This window comes from Plecotus auritus (genome assembly GCF_963455305.1).
Source record: "Plecotus auritus genome assembly, chromosome: 1".
In the NCBI taxonomy this organism is placed as follows: domain Eukaryota; kingdom Metazoa; phylum Chordata; class Mammalia; order Chiroptera; family Vespertilionidae; genus Plecotus; species Plecotus auritus.
The window spans coordinates 36,292,026-36,307,690 of NC_137770.1; the positions used below are offsets into that span (position 1 = coordinate 36,292,026).

General features: G+C 41.7%; 1 protein-coding gene across 2 annotated transcripts in view; it reads right to left on the minus strand.

Moving 5' to 3' along the window:
* SYT16 (synaptotagmin 16) overlaps nucleotides 1–15,665 on the minus strand; it is a gene marked incomplete at its 5' end in the record, with an annotated part of 254,269 nt that overhangs the window by 20,367 nt on the left and 218,237 nt on the right. For both annotated transcript variants that reach the window (XM_080679475.1, XM_080679474.1), the window contains 3 exons: nucleotides 707–896; nucleotides 4,308–4,748; nucleotides 10,489–10,745. In XM_080679475.1, coding sequence (XP_080535601.1) covers nucleotides 707–896; nucleotides 4,308–4,748; nucleotides 10,489–10,745 — 888 coding nt within the window. The remainder of the gene's footprint in view (nucleotides 1–706; nucleotides 897–4,307; nucleotides 4,749–10,488; nucleotides 10,746–15,665) is intronic.

Sequence of the window (15,665 nt, forward strand, 5' to 3'; positions counted from 1 at the left end):
GGAGCTGCTTTCTTATTCTGATTTCCTGAACCCTGGACTGCAGCTATTGGAGTAAGTCTTGAGCCCTTTTTTCCAGTGGTGATCTCAGAAGTGGTGAGTCAGGCCTGTGTTGCCCCAGATCTTCCTCCTTCATCAACACCATAACCACTAACATTTCTAGTATGCTCACTATGTGTTAGGCACTGTGCTGACACTGTACATAAATCACTTTATTTGCACCCCAAAAGAACCCCACAAGGAAGATACCATGAATATATTTTTTCTCTAGATGAGTATACCAAGATTAAGAAAAGACAAGCGAATTGCACAGATCAGAGAAAAGCTAGTAGGTAAGCAAGGAGACCTGCCTCTTTGGAGGTATTTGAGGGCCTTGAATCTGTAGGAAAATATCCTGTTTATCCAGCCATGGAAATTTAATTGCCCATACATATTATGATGCTGAAAAGACACCATTCTTTTCTCTTAAACAATATACACATAGAGGTCAGCCAATTTCATGTCAAGATGTGTCTAGGTATCCAAGAAGCCTCCAATCTAATTAAATAGAAAGACAATTAAAAAACACAGAGGTATCACTCTGTAAAAACTCTCTATGCTATACCAAGATCACTTTTATTGTAAAAGTTAAAGACTTAATATGAAAGCACACACAGCCTTGTACTTGCTCCTGGAAGGAACAGAGCTAGGGGAATAGACATGCACTTACCAGGCGCTCTGTTCACAGCAAGGTTTCGGAAATGGCTGCCTTTGATCATTTCCACAGATAATCGCCCCGTTGTGGCATTGTAGGACAGCCCCACCAACAGCTCTGGTGCCCCTCCGTGAGACAGCGACTGTGTGGATGAAGCACTATCACTGTGAGAAACGGCAGATGGGCTGAACGGAGACTCTCCACTCTGGAGGGGAAGAAAAACAAAGAATCCATTGGTGCACACTGCACTTCTCTCTCTTACAGAAAGCCAATATTATGTTTGGTGAAATTGTGGCCCAGTCTCAATGGCTGCCAAAGATTACGAAGGAAGGGCGCACTCTGTGGGAATGATAATGGGTCTGGGGAGCCGGCCGGAAATGAGATCCCCTGCATTATTAACTGACATCTTTGTTTCAAGAGCTGTCTCCATCCAATATTTCCTCTCCAAAGACAAAACGAACCAAGATGTTATTACTAGTGTAAATCAAACCCTCCAAGATACACAGCGAGCTAATAATACATTTAATATAGACCAAAATTCCCTCCTGTGTGATTTGTGCTCGAGTGCTTCTATGGAACCCATCCACTCCGTTCTCTGCAGATTCGTGATGAATGGGGCAATTCAAAGGGCATTTTGTCTTCACTGGGAAAAGAAATGACCACTGGATTTCTACCACCGCATAGGACATTTGGTCCCTAGTTCTGCTTCTAAGGTTGTCAGGAATATGCCTGATGCTCGGTTTTTCTTCCTAAGAACTAAATGACATTGAAAATGAGCACTTTTACAACTTTTTGATAAGGAAGCTGACACATGGACTGAGATCTCAGAGACCTGGCAGGCAATAGGTGAGCCCAGGGCAGAGCCCCTGCCTTCTGTTTATTCACATGCATGCTTCTCCAAAGCACCCACTTTTAAGCACCAGACACTTCAAGAAGGGGAGAGGGAAAATGATCACCGAGTTGATTCTCATTCAGGAAGGGGGAGTAGGAATCAGCTCTGCAGGGGAAACCAGCCAGCCTCCTGGAGCCACCAGTTCCTCCACCAGAAATACGTACATGGGACTTTGCTCAAACCTTTCTTCTCCACATCTAATATCATTTCCTAAAACTTCTTATCAGAAATGCCAATGAATAAATGCATTAAAAGTAATTAAGTATTCTTTACACCTGTAGGAAGATATCCTGTTTATCCAGCCATCTAGAGCCCCTGCTTTCATGGAACACGATTTGTAAACTATAGGGCCAGGTGGTTTTGACAAGCACCTTAGATAAGAACCTCCTGGATGATGATAACCCAACAATGGAATATTTGTTTAGTTTTGGGTGAGGATACCCCTCCCCTCTGTTTCTACAGAAGCATCTACTGTGGGCTGCATTGCTTGCCTCTCCCAGCAAATTCCCAATCCTTATAAACCTCTCAGGCCACAGTGCATATAATCATGTTTAACAAATAACTGGAGAATGGAAGACTCTTGACCTCGGAGTTCTTTCATACTGACTCACGTTCTCCACTCAACTCTGTGCTCCCAGAGCACAGCACAGGGCCTGCCACAGGTAACGGGGGTGTGATCATACCTAACCCTGAGCTCTATAGTGCCGGCAGGACACCTGACCTCCGTGGCTTCTGTTTTTCAGGGTTTCAGATATGCTTTACTCAGAGCTTAAGAAAAAAATAGGAGTTTGAGCAGAGATGCGACATGATCTGGCTTATGCTTTAAAAGGCTCATTCTGAGCCCATTTTGGGCATAGACTGAGGGGCAGAGACAGAAGCAGGGAGAATGTAGGAGGACATTTCTTCCAGCAGAGAGTTGGGTTCTGGTTGTATTTTGAAGACAGAGCCAATAGGATTTCAGGTGGAAATGAGAGAAGTCACAAATGACTTGTAAGATTTTTGATCTGAGCAACTAAAAGGATCAAATTGCCTTTAGCCAAGATTGGAAGACCGTAGGTGGAATAGAATTAAGGAGGCAAAAATCAGGATGTCGAGTCTGGAGATATTAATTTTGAGACATCTACTAAAAATATATGGCTGGATCTCCCATGGCTACACTCTAACCTTTCTGACTCCTTTCCTCTTCCTCAGACATGATGAGTGCCTTCCCACCCCGACACCTGCATGTCCCATTCTCTCTCTCTGACATCCTTGTCCTCTACATGTCACCAGCTTTTCCCTTGATTTCTTGAATTCTGTATTTTATCACCACCTCAAAGAAACTTTCTCTGACTCTTTGGAACAAACAGCACCCTCTGCCAATGTCTTTCCTTCCTGCTTTGGTTTACCTGCTGTCACCCTCCTCCACAGACTGTAAGCTGCCGGAGGATGGAGTCATCGCCTGTTTTGTCCTTTCCTGAATCCCCGTCACAGCACCCGACACAGAGCAGGCACTCAGTAAACATCTTTGAATGAATGACTGAGTGGCCCAAGAGAGCTACCTGATCTTTTTACATGTTTTTTTTTTTTTTTAAAGATAATAGTCACGCCCTAGCCGGTTTGGCTCAGTGGATAGAGCGTCGGCCTGCGGACTGAAGGGTCCCAGGTTCGATTCTGGTCAAGGGCATGTACCTTGGTTGGGGGCACATCCCCAGTAGGAAGTGTGCAAGAGGCAGCTGATCGATGTTTCTCTCCCATCGATGTTTCTAACTCTCTATCCCTCTTCCTTCCTCTCTGTAACAAATCAATAAAATATATTTAAAAAAAAAACAACTTTAAAGATAATAGTCACACTACACATTACCAATGGCAATAGTGAGATACCCATCTTGCAGACATACAAGCTGCACTTTCTTCCTCAAAACCCCAGGGGAGGCAGAAGATGGGGCACATGGAGGAGTTTGGTCATATAAATGGAAGGTCTTCAAAGTGGCTGGAATTTTAGGCTACTGTTTGCAGCCTACTCAGGCATATGTCAAGGACCTCACCTGGAGAGTCCCATCTCTGAGTGCATCATAATGTATACAGGCAGTCCTTGGGTTACATTGGAGATCCGTTCCTACAGCGCGACATAACGCGATTTTCGTAAGTTGGAACCCACCTACATAAGCACCTACGTCACTCACATGGAGCACATTCACAGCAGTAATGAAGAGAAACAGTCAAAAAAATTTAAAAGAAAGATAACAATTCCTGACCTTTACTTGTGGTAAATAAATAATAAAAAACATAAAGCACATATGTACATATGTACGTCGAAATGATGGAACTTTTTTTTAATATAAATACTGTAAATGGGAGATGGCAACGTAACCATGAAACGACGTAAGTCGAGTTCGACGTAACCTGAGGATGGCCTGTATTGTGAGAGGAGCAGGACTGTGGGTGGTAGGACCATTTATTAGCTAACTAGAAGGCCTAGCCACCTCTCCTGGTTTTCCCATGCCCAAAACACACTGTGCTCTTATTTCCTAAAATGGACATCTACCAGGTTATAGGGAAGATGGGCATGAAAAACCCAGGGAAGCATAAAGTGCAAATCGTGGCTTATAAGGATGAGAAGAAACAGCTGGAAAATTAAATTAAAGTGTTGGATTTCACAGGCCGAATGTACTAAGTCAAGGGCTGACCATTCCACATCCTTGAACATACCACTTCACTGGCAGCACCATTTAACCTACTCACACTGATGTTACTTCTTGGCTCCAGGACCAGAGTCACTTTCATTTCCTCTTCTGGGTGCAGGTGGCTGAGATAGAACAGTTTCTCGCCCATCATTCTCTCACGGGTCATCTTGCGGGCAGCGTACAGGCGGAAGCGGACCGCACAGCCAGCCACATCTCTGGGCTCCAGCTTGGCGAAGGTGACCTTCTCCTTGAAGACAGGGTTGGGCCCTCTCTGAATGCCCGTCCTGCCCCTCTGTTTCTTACTGGGCAGCAGGACTACATGAACTTGCCAGGAGTTAATGCCACTTCGGTCCTTATCCGGGAGGCCCTGTGCTCTCACAATGGTCACTGTGAGTTTCTGGCTGGCAGCTCTGTATTCAAAGATGACATCCAGATCACCACACTTTGAGATGGGCTCTGGGACCCCTGATGGCAGCTGAAAATCAGCCCCATCCTGCTCCTGTTGTAGACAAAGGAAAAGATTAGGAATGAAAATGATAATATCCACTGCATTTCGGTGAGACGATGCCCCTCTGCTCCTTCAGAACCCTGCACTTTTTAACTGTGAGCTCAGATCCCTCTATATTAGAAAGGTCTATTTATTTGTCTATCTCTCCATTAGATTGTGAATTTTTTGGAGGGCACAGTGCCTGGCACACAGGGAGGCTTCATGAATGCTTTTGGAACAAATGAGCAAAGCTTTTATGTTTTGCAGTATCTTTCTCTCAAAAAGCATAACTGACCACTATCATTGAAACCAACTGAGATGCAAAATCTAAAACGAGGAAGCTACACAACTGCTGAGGGGTAACTTTACCTTGAGTCCCAGGAGAAATAGTTGAGCCTGGACCTGTGCTCTACGGGCCAAGACCTCCTTAAGACAAGAATCCTAATAAAATGTGGGTCATAGACAGGTGATCTCTCAGTAGATATTCAATCTACATGGGAGAAAAGCTTAGGGCAGAGCTTCTCAAATGCATGTGTGGACTTGAATCATCCGGAGATTCTTACTCAGTAGGACTGGGGTGGGGTCTGAGATTCTACATTTTTCAGAAGATGAGGAGGATATCACAGTTATCCTTGAAGCACATTTTGAGTAACAAAGGTCTAGGGTGGCATCCCCAGCAGCCATTTAGTGAGCAGCAACATTGGACTTTGAGAAAGAACACCTAGGCTGAATGTATACATGGGTGTCAAGCAGAAATCATCATTCTACCACTAACTAGCTTTTTGATCCTGGCCAAATAGACCATCCTTTCTGTACTCTTGTTAGAAAAAAAAAAAAGAGAGAGAGCATTAAGATGCCTACTTGATAGAGTGCTGTTGTGAGGTTTTAACAGATGTGAAAAAATACCCGGCTCAGAACAGACTCCATAAATATCTATTCCCATTAGTAGACTGGTGCTACCTATTTTCAAACAGGCTCCCCTCATTATGAAATATCACCTTTAGACAGCAATTCACCTGTAGCCGGTCAGATCTGATGACCTCACTGAGAAAACTGAGCTGAGCTGCATTTACTGTAATGAGTCACCCTCCAACAGACTATAAATCATGTCAACCTAATTTGATTTTCCCTCCAAAGGCATGACTCTTGCCCATAACTAAACTTTGGTCTGATTTCTTATTGTAAATCAGAATCAGTCCTTATTTATGTAATGGAACACTATACTTTGCTAATTCAAAGACCTCTTTATTTAAAAAAAAAAAAAAATATATATATATATATATATATATATATATATATATATATATATATATAATAAAACACCAGAACAATGCACATGCAGCAACATAACTTTCCAACAGAGTTCAAGTAAAAGTGCACAGTTCTCTGGAATGAGCCAGCCTTAGGAATCCCAGGTCTACCTCCTGCTACCTCAATGACATTGGGCAAGTTATTTAATCTTTTCCACTTCCTGTTTTTCTCAACATTAACATGAAGAGGATACCTACTTTACAGAGTTGTTGTGAAAATTAAAGACTTGACATATAGGAGACATCTATTAAATGCCCCTCTCTTAAGATTCACATTAGTCTACCAGGAAAATTTTCTTGCAAAATAAGGGTAGCTTCTTCTATCTTTTCTTCTGAGCATGCATGCATTCATGTGTGAGTGTTTCTATTCAGAGATTCTTGGTTTCAAGTCATAAAAGTGGTTGCTATAGAGACTTTTGAATACAACTGACTAGTGTAGATATAATATTAGCAGCAAGTCTCCAAGGAGTGAGGCCAACTCAAAACTCAAGTCACAGACTTCTGTTAAAATTACCATCTATTTTAGTCTACTCTTGATCATCTCTATATTGCTCGTCAGAACATAAGTAATAACCCAGCCAGCATGGCTCAGTGGTTGAGCATCGAGCTATGAACCAGGAGGTCATGGTTCGATTCCCAGTCAGGGCACATGCCTGGGTTGTGGGGTTGATCTCCAGTAGGGGGAGTGCAGGAGGCAGCCAATCAATGATTCTCTCTCATCATTGATGTTCCTATCTCTCTCTCTCTCCCTCTCTCTCTCTCTCTCCCCCCCCTCCTCTTTAAAATCAATAAAAATATTTTTTAAAAAATAAGAAATAATATATAACATACTAAGCCCTCCCTTATGCCAGGTACCATACTAAACCCTTTATAGACTGCAAAAGTCTGCTTTTATGCACTTCAGACTTTCTTGGCCTCACCTCTTACTCCATCTTCCTCTACAGGCCCAGCCTGTCTGGGCTCTAAGTGGCTTCAGCCTGGAAAAACTCAATAAAGCCTTACCTCCTGCCATGCCACATAGCTCTCAGCTCCCACCACAGGCTCTTTGCTGATGTCAAGGCTTGGAAAGTCCCAGAATCCTGCTTGGCACTCATGTATAGAAAGTCCAGAGTGTGGGGGGACTTCATGCCTCATACACTAAACTTTTCTCCCCTTAGAAAGATGTCCTGAGATTAGTTTGTACAGCTTCACAGAGTACAGTCCCACAAGATCCAGCCATGAGTCACACTGAGTGGTGCCAACTTGATTATACTCATAATGACACTCCGTTCTTCCCTGCCTCACTCCCGTGTCCCTCACTCTTCCCTGGGATTGCACGTCCTGTGCTTTTCGGGAAGTGTAGCTAAGAAACATTATCTTTTAAAATATTCACTTTAACCTAATGAGGTATGTATTTTAATATCTTCCTTTTTATAGGTGAGAAAACCAAGGCTTAGAAAGGCTAAGTAATTCACTCCATGCCCCCAACATCATAAGCCCAGCCAGGACAACCCAGAATTTACCCAAATTAATGCTTAAAATACCAAACCTTATGTTGAACCATGATGTCTCCCTTCTTCTCCCCAAAATCTTTTGCCTTAGCAATTTATGTGTATAGTAAGTGTGTGAGATGCAGAGGGAATAAGATTGGAGAAGAGAGTTGAAAACACACACTACTTGGAATTTCACATCCTTTTAGGCTCCTGCTCTTAATATTAGTTAACAGTTCCCAGTTCTGCCATCAACTTCAATGCCAAGGTAAAAATATCCTTGTTAATGACTGTCTCTCCACTTATCCCTCAGGCTGTCTATTCAGATAAATGCTCTCTGCACCTGCGGGTTTGTGGTAAAGACCTGGGAGGGGAGAGGGATCTGAAATAACTGAGTAAGAGAGCTCCAGGCAGAGACCAGGCTGTGGATGGGGACATTCAAGTTGCAGCCCATGAAAACGTGGCCCCTTCCTTAGTTGGTCTGAAATGAAGATTTGTGAAGGCAGGTACTTTCAGAGCAATTAATCATTTCAACACATATTACCTATCACCAGGCAACTAAAGGCGCTCCTCATGTGGGTACGGTTAATATCACTAATCCATCTGACCTTCCTGCAAGGTAAAAATCTCTTCATTTTTATCCCCATTTGGCAGATTTTAATTAACTTCTCAAGGCCAACCAGTTAATCAGTGGGAACAGATGAAAAGTGGGACACCCGCCTTCCTGTGTGCTCAGCATCGCCAGCCACCTTCCCATCGTCCTCCCCACCAAGCCTTGGGTGTGCAGGGAAAAGTCTCCCCAGCCGGGAAGCACAGCGCATGGAAATCCATCAGACTAACAGGGAGTCACATTGCATGACCTGTTTCCTTCTGAGTCCAAATAAAATTGGATTCCTTTAGCTCTAATAGCCTGGGTTTTTCTTTAAGATGGGAATACTTGTGCCACATTGTCAAAAACCCATGTAGGTTTAAAGATTTTTCTATCAAATTGAAAGCCTTTTTGTCTTAGTAAAATAGTATTGATGTCATCTGTGAGGCCCAGAGTAAACAGACCCACGATATGTTCCCGATGCCAGATACAGGGGGGAAGACAGGGTTCTTAATACAGATAAGAGGCAAATAAATCAATTCTTAAAAGGCGAGCTAAGCCTGCCAAGCAGGCAGTTACAGGAACTGTCTCTGAGCTGCATTTGAGGTTCTACTGTAAGAGCACAAATTACAGTTTTTGTCTCAAAATAGATAGGAGGTTGAATGGAGCATACAGAGATGTCTGGGTATTTTGGGAGTCTGAGAACATTTAGTGCCCTCAACACCAAGTCTTCTATTAAAGCTCTATGAGGCAGGCAAATGGGCGATTACCTGGAGAAGCAATTCCAGGCTAATGGCATAGTGATCAAGGGGACGGAGTATCACTAGGCAGGTAAACAGTGCTGTTTTGTTTTTGTGGTGAGGAAGCCACATAGAATGTTATTGTGTGGGATTTAGTATGACTCTTGGCAATAAACTGACAAGAAAGTACACTTGTTTTACAAAACATATAAGGTTAATAGCTTTGGGTGTCTCTAATATGAAGGGCTGCTTTTAATAAGCTGCACATACATATCTGAGTTACCATCTCCTGTCCTTAGCAGAAACACCAACACAGGGGCATGCACACACATGTGCATATCTCCTTACGCTCTCTCTGCATGACCCAGTGTGTCAGGATTTGGAACATGATTTCCAGTAATTTTTTTCCTTCTCCTTGGTGAGCATTTGGTGTTTATGACAGTCCAGGCCCTAATAAGAGATTTATCCTGTTTATTTTCTCAGTCAGACTGTTGCTAACAAAACCCATTCATCCTTCTCCTTCCTCTATCCCCACAAATTACATAGAAGTTTTATATATTTATATATGACTTATTTCATCAAAATTAATACCTTCAGTGAAGGTATTAGACACCACAATTTAGTATCTCTTAATGTTATAGAATCATTATAGGAGGGATCTAGCTAATAAGGAATAACCATAAATGCCTGCAAGGTAAAACAATATTTGCAAAATCCTTATCACAGTGCTTGGCACATAGTAATTGCTCAATAAACGGTAGTTTCTAGCATCATCACGTCCAGTCCAACTTTTGGTTGGTTAGGTGTATTCTGGAGTAAGTTTTTTTAAAATATATTTTTATTGATTTCAGAGAAGAAGGGAGAGGGAGAGAGAGACAGAAACAACATCAATGATGAGAGAGAATCATTGATCGGCTGCCCCCTGCACTCCCCCCACTGGGGACCGAGCCTGCAACCCAGTCATGTGCCCTTGACCAGAATCGAACCTGGGATCCTTCAGTCCACAGGCCGACTCTCTATCCACTGAGCCAAATCAACCAGGGCTGGAGTAAGTTTTAATTGAAAAATAAATTTAGAAGAGGCATCTTTTATCATAGATTTACTTCAGAAAGCAAAGTCAATGGCCAGACTAATGCCATCTCTTAGACCTTCAAGTCAATGAAAAGCTGACAAATATACTGCAATATTGTCGTCATAATATCTTGTATAACTTCATTTGGAGGGCCACTGTATTTTAATTTTCAAATAATTCTCATATTCAAATAATCATCACTCAAGATTTGGAGTAAATAAAAATAGACTCCAATTAATTGAAACCATAAAAAAAAAGTCTCTCTAAAGAACTAAAGTCTCCTTTATATAAAAAAGAAGCCTAGTTGTTTCTGGGCCCCTTATGCCACCATCCATCTTTCTTTTTTTCTATTTTGATAGGAATTTATATGATTTTTATTGGTCCACACAGGTGTCAGATCTTGGTCATCTGAACAAAAGTTTATTTAAATAAAGGCTCTTTAGGTCTTTGTTTAAGACAATGCTTTCTTTTTGGATAAAGTTTCTCTTGGGGGTTGGGGATGGGAGGAGAGCAAGAACTAGACAGAGCACAGAACACTGAAGCAAGAGAAGAATGGAAAACAAGTCACTTGCCTCTGGACTCCACACGGAGGAGCTGTCAGTGGCATAGGAGTCTTCAAGTCCCCGGTTATTAAAAGCAGCTTCCATCTCCAAGCTGCCCTCTGTGGACTGGCGACTGAGCCTGCGGACCACACTGGTCTCTTGTGGAGATGCACCATGGTGCCTGGTATCCCCCACCTCACATAGCGACTGTGCATGGGCAGAGGTGGGTTCATCTTCACCATAAGACAAATTCTCAGAATAATGTAGTTGCCTTGCTCCATCCAAATCTAAATTTGCAATAAGGAAACTATTTCAAATATATTATTATTTTATACATTTTATCTAGAGAAACTGAGCAATAGCAACTACACCAATCAAAACCTCAAAAACAAAATCCACAAAATAACACCTGCAGAAACATAATTTCATTCATACAACGGATAAACTTGGTCCATATAATCAAAAAGACCATTGGTTCATTATGTGGGGTAAAGGTTAAATACTTCCTAATCATATGAGTGTAAAAGATGTGTATTAGAAATCTATTAGGAGACTAAATTAAACACATTAGCATTTTGTTGGAGCCAATGACCCCAAGACTTTGGGATGGGTCTAGAAAGCAAGAACATCAATCTACTATGGAGACCACATGGTCTCCTGACTCTACTATTCTTTCTTTTCTCTTCCACGTTCAACATATTACCCGCTGCTCAAAAGGCTTCAGTGGTTTTCTCAAGTAGGAAGTACTTTAATTGATCCATGCAAAGAACATGGGACTTGGATTCAGATAGTCTGGATTTAAGAACTTGAATAATTTGAGCTGCCTGAACCTTTGTTTCCTTATCTATTAAATAATGATAGAAGTCATCAGAGAGACACATCAAATAATATCTGCCTGGTAGCCAGAAAGCCTCCCATAAATATTAGCCTTGCTTACTTGTCTGGCCCACCCTGGCCTCATCCAACCCAGCAAACCTCATTTTCTACTACCTCCCAACTCTCTGTCACCTGTGGCCTCACTGGCTCCTGAAAATGCTAGTTGGGTATTTCTGTTCACAGAGGTGCTCAAGCCCTCACTCTTGTCCTTTCCTCCTGCCCATCTGAAGCCTCAAAAACTCAATCTTTCTTGACTCCTTCAAACTCAGTGTTTTTCTCAGACGTACTTTTCTTCCTCCTGTCCTCTTCTCTCCTCCTCTCCCTCTCCCTGTCTCTCTCTCTTTCTCTCTGTCCCTCCCCCTCTCTCAGTTCTTCCTTACTCTGTTCACCCCCTGCCTCTCCTTCAATGTCTAGGTTACCCTCATATTGGAAGGAAAAACTGAGTTTCTTCCTAAGCTGTTGCCTTCACCCAGACTTGCCTCCTACATCCAAAAGGTAGCCAAGGATGTCTTATCTCTTTGGCCTTCAGGCTACCCCAGTAGCCCCCATCCCAGGATGAGAGCTATAGACAGAATAAGTGAGTGGATGACAAAGAATATATAAATTCAGCTCTTACGTATACTCAGTATGACATCAATTTTTTCCACTGTAAGTCAAAGTTTCAGCTAGAACATACACTCCTTGAAAACACTAAGCCACATACATCTACTTCATCTACCAGTGGACTTCACTAAACCCTCAAATAACTTCAAAGGCTGGGCAGGTACCAAATACTTGAAGCAGCCAAGTGTGTAGCAATATGGAGTGCTGGTGACAGTGGTTTACTAGACCCACTTATATTAAACAGGCAAACTTAAAAATATAGTATTATCTTTCCAAACCATATGAAAACATTTTCAGGCAGGCTTGGTCTTCAGTGCACAACTTTGGATTTTTCAAAACCCTGGCAAGCCATTGAGAAGTTCCACTATCTGCCTTCCTATTCTTAAAAATTCCATTCAGCCCCCTTGGTGACACTTTCATAGGACATCATAACATTTTTACATTTGCACTTTCAGTTATTTGGCAAATACACTTTTAGAAAGGCCACAGAAAATGACAAACAAAACAAAGACTATTGCATACGCAAAACCCTACAACATAAAGCAGAATTTTCTTCCAAGGCTCTAATTAGCACATCCATTCCTCATATACATGAACACTAAAATGTCCTATTAAACAGTGGGTCATCTATCAACATGTGTAGCACTCAGCAGGGTTTCAGCACAAAAATCTAACTTTGCCAAGAAATTACTCCCATTAAAATTGTCTCATGACTTCAGCTCCTACAGTGATAATACCTAGATCAGCAATAAGAGAATTTTTGAAAGCTACATCAAGCCTTGAAAAGCTTTTCATAACTGAAAAACATAGGAACTATATTAATGTAACAAACCATTTTCTTTGACAGACATTCAAGGATGAATTAGGGAAGCAAAGCTGGGTGCAAGTCAAGTTGCAAGGAGCAAGAAAGGGAAAGGTGATTCACCGTTATATAAAGCAGTCTTCCCAGACTTTAAATTAAAGAAGATCATGTCACCTTAAACACATATAGAAAAGTAATTGCCTGTTGTCAGAGAAATGTATCCTGGATTTGTAGAAATTATAGGGCATAATTATGTCACATCAACCATATAAATTTCAGCAGAGAAATTTTTGAATTTATTTAGTCGATATCCCACTTTGATAGAACGTAACCAATTACTTTTTTTTACACTCCCAAACTCCTCTCTCCTACCACCACCCATATACAAATACTTTTGCTTGCCATCTATGATAGTTATTGTTAAGTTTCACTGTGGCTAACATATTCAATCAAACACTAATTTAGTACATGTTGCTGTACAGGTACTTTATAGATGGGATTAAAATCCTTAAGCAATTGACTTTAAGTAAAAGAGATTATCTTACATAATCAGTCCATTGAAAGGCCTTAAAAGGAGAACTGAGAGATTCCTGGAGAAGAAATTTCACCTGTGGACTGCTTTGGCTCATACCTGAGAGTTTAAGCCTAGTTTTCTCAACAGCCATTCCTATGCATTTCAGAACTGTATGATTCTACTGCCCAGCCGGCCCACCTTTCATGCCTAAAGATCTGATGCACAGCCTCTGATCCAGATCACTTAGCCCAAGCCCTCTTTGACATGAGCAGGAATGTAGTGACAATTAATGCAAAATAACACTCAGTCAGATACATGGGACAAGAGGGAACTTGGCTAGAATAAGAAGACAGCATTGTCTTGGTTCTAAAATAACCTCACACTCAATCTAGAATGAAGGCTCTCACTTGAGCTGAAACATGAGACAACCTACCAGTAACTCATTCGGGGTTCAGATTTTACTTGAATTTGGACCTTTAATTTAATCTGTCCAACATTTTGAATGTGTTCTTAAAGTAAGAATTGTCTGCAATTAAATTTGATTATAGATACTCATGTTTAAGGTAGAGTGGAAAAAAAAGAAAAACCTAAATAGATAATAGACCAAGAAATCCTCATGGGCTACACACTTAATCTCATCATTATTCTTTATTACTGAAACAAATTCACTGATCTAAAGATGAACAAACATAAATAACACAGGAAAAAAATCATACAATTAAATTTAGCATGCAGTTATTTATTCCTATGAAAATCCCCCTGTTTTTCTTCAAAATCTGCAGGTAATTCATTCACCATAGTGGACTTTTTCTTCTCTCCAGTAGAGAAAAATTTACCTTTTCTATCACCACCTGTCAAAAATTTAAGAATCACCAGTGACAACAAAAGTTGTTGCTAATTTCAGGAAGGGGAGAGGTTAGAATGGTTGTCAACACTCTCAGAACATCAGCCAATTGAATAAATCAGAAACTAGACACTTAGACTTCTGGGAAATGGGGCCATTAGCTTTAGAATTAAACAAGCTACTCCTAGGGAATAAACTGCTATTAACTTTCATTAGCTAACATGTGCCCTCTCAGTGGAGAGGGAGGAATGCTGTGATGTGACATGAGAGATAGAGAGAAAAGCAGGAGGGGCTATAAAGACATGATGGAGGGCAGCATTATGCTTTGGTTACATAAGGCATTTATTTCTTGGCTCACCTTGGGCTAAAAAAGTATAGCAATAAAATGTTGTGTTGCCCATATCAATAAGTAAAATTACATAATGGATAGCAAATTATGATATTCCCGCTGAAAAATTGGGTTCTTTTTGTTCATTCTCCTTTTTTTTTCTCTCTGTTCTTTTTCTGCCTGCCTCGTCCACATGCCAAGTCAGAAATTTCCTCTCGATCTCCTCTCAGTTTTGGTCTTCCCCTTTTCTCTTTCCTTCTACTACTGCTTTGTGTTGAAAAACCACGGAAGAGCTACAACTATGCCCCCCTTGGTTTGACTGGCCACAGGCCAAAAGGAAAGACAGAACAGATTAGAGAAGCCAGGTCGTGTAGACCAGGTCACTGAGGTGCACGGCATGACATGTTCTCTAGCTTTGTACCAAATATACTTCACAGCCTCTTCCCTTTCTCGGTGTCCTATGACTACACGGGGTTCTCGGCAGAGGAGAGGCAGAGATGCCTGGCCCTTGCTGGGGAGAGCACTAAGGTGTATTGCCCTGTTGATTTGCCAGGTTATTTTGTGTAAGTGGAGGGCACTTAACAAGGCCTTTCCTCCGTCACAGGCTGTGCTTACCCTGCCCCCGAGTGTCCTCCCCTCCTCCTATGGAAGGTAAACTTAGTATAAAGATGCTAGAGGAAGGCATAAGACCTTGCACTTGCCCAGCTAAGTCTCCTGTGAAGTGTGCATATGTGTGTGGGGAGGAGGGGCGCAGAAACTATAGGGAATGAGGGAGAGAGTGCAGGGCATGTGTGGTTTGAGAAAGTTTATTCAATATTATTATGATACATGTTTTTATTTGGAAAATAAAGCATACCTATTGTTGTACTAATACAAACTATTAAAAGAAAGGCTTCAAAACTCATCTGAGGTTACATAACTATGTGGAAAATAGACTCAACATTGCAAATGGGAGCAAAGGCACCGGGTTTCAATGTCAGCGGACAGGTTATCAGAGGGAAACAAGATGTTTTAAAGCTTGATAAATACCATTCTGGTCATTAGTGCTCAACATGCACAAAGCAGTAACTACAGGAAGGAAGGGATCCCACAAATCAGGGGTCCAGGCTTCGGCACTTCTGCTTTCTGTCTCCATCTCCCTGCAGGACGCCTGCCTCCCCCCAACCCCCCTGCGAAGTATGTAGCAGCTCTTTCCCTGTCCCAGCCCCTGGCTCCTGCCCCACTTTCTCTCCCTCTCTTG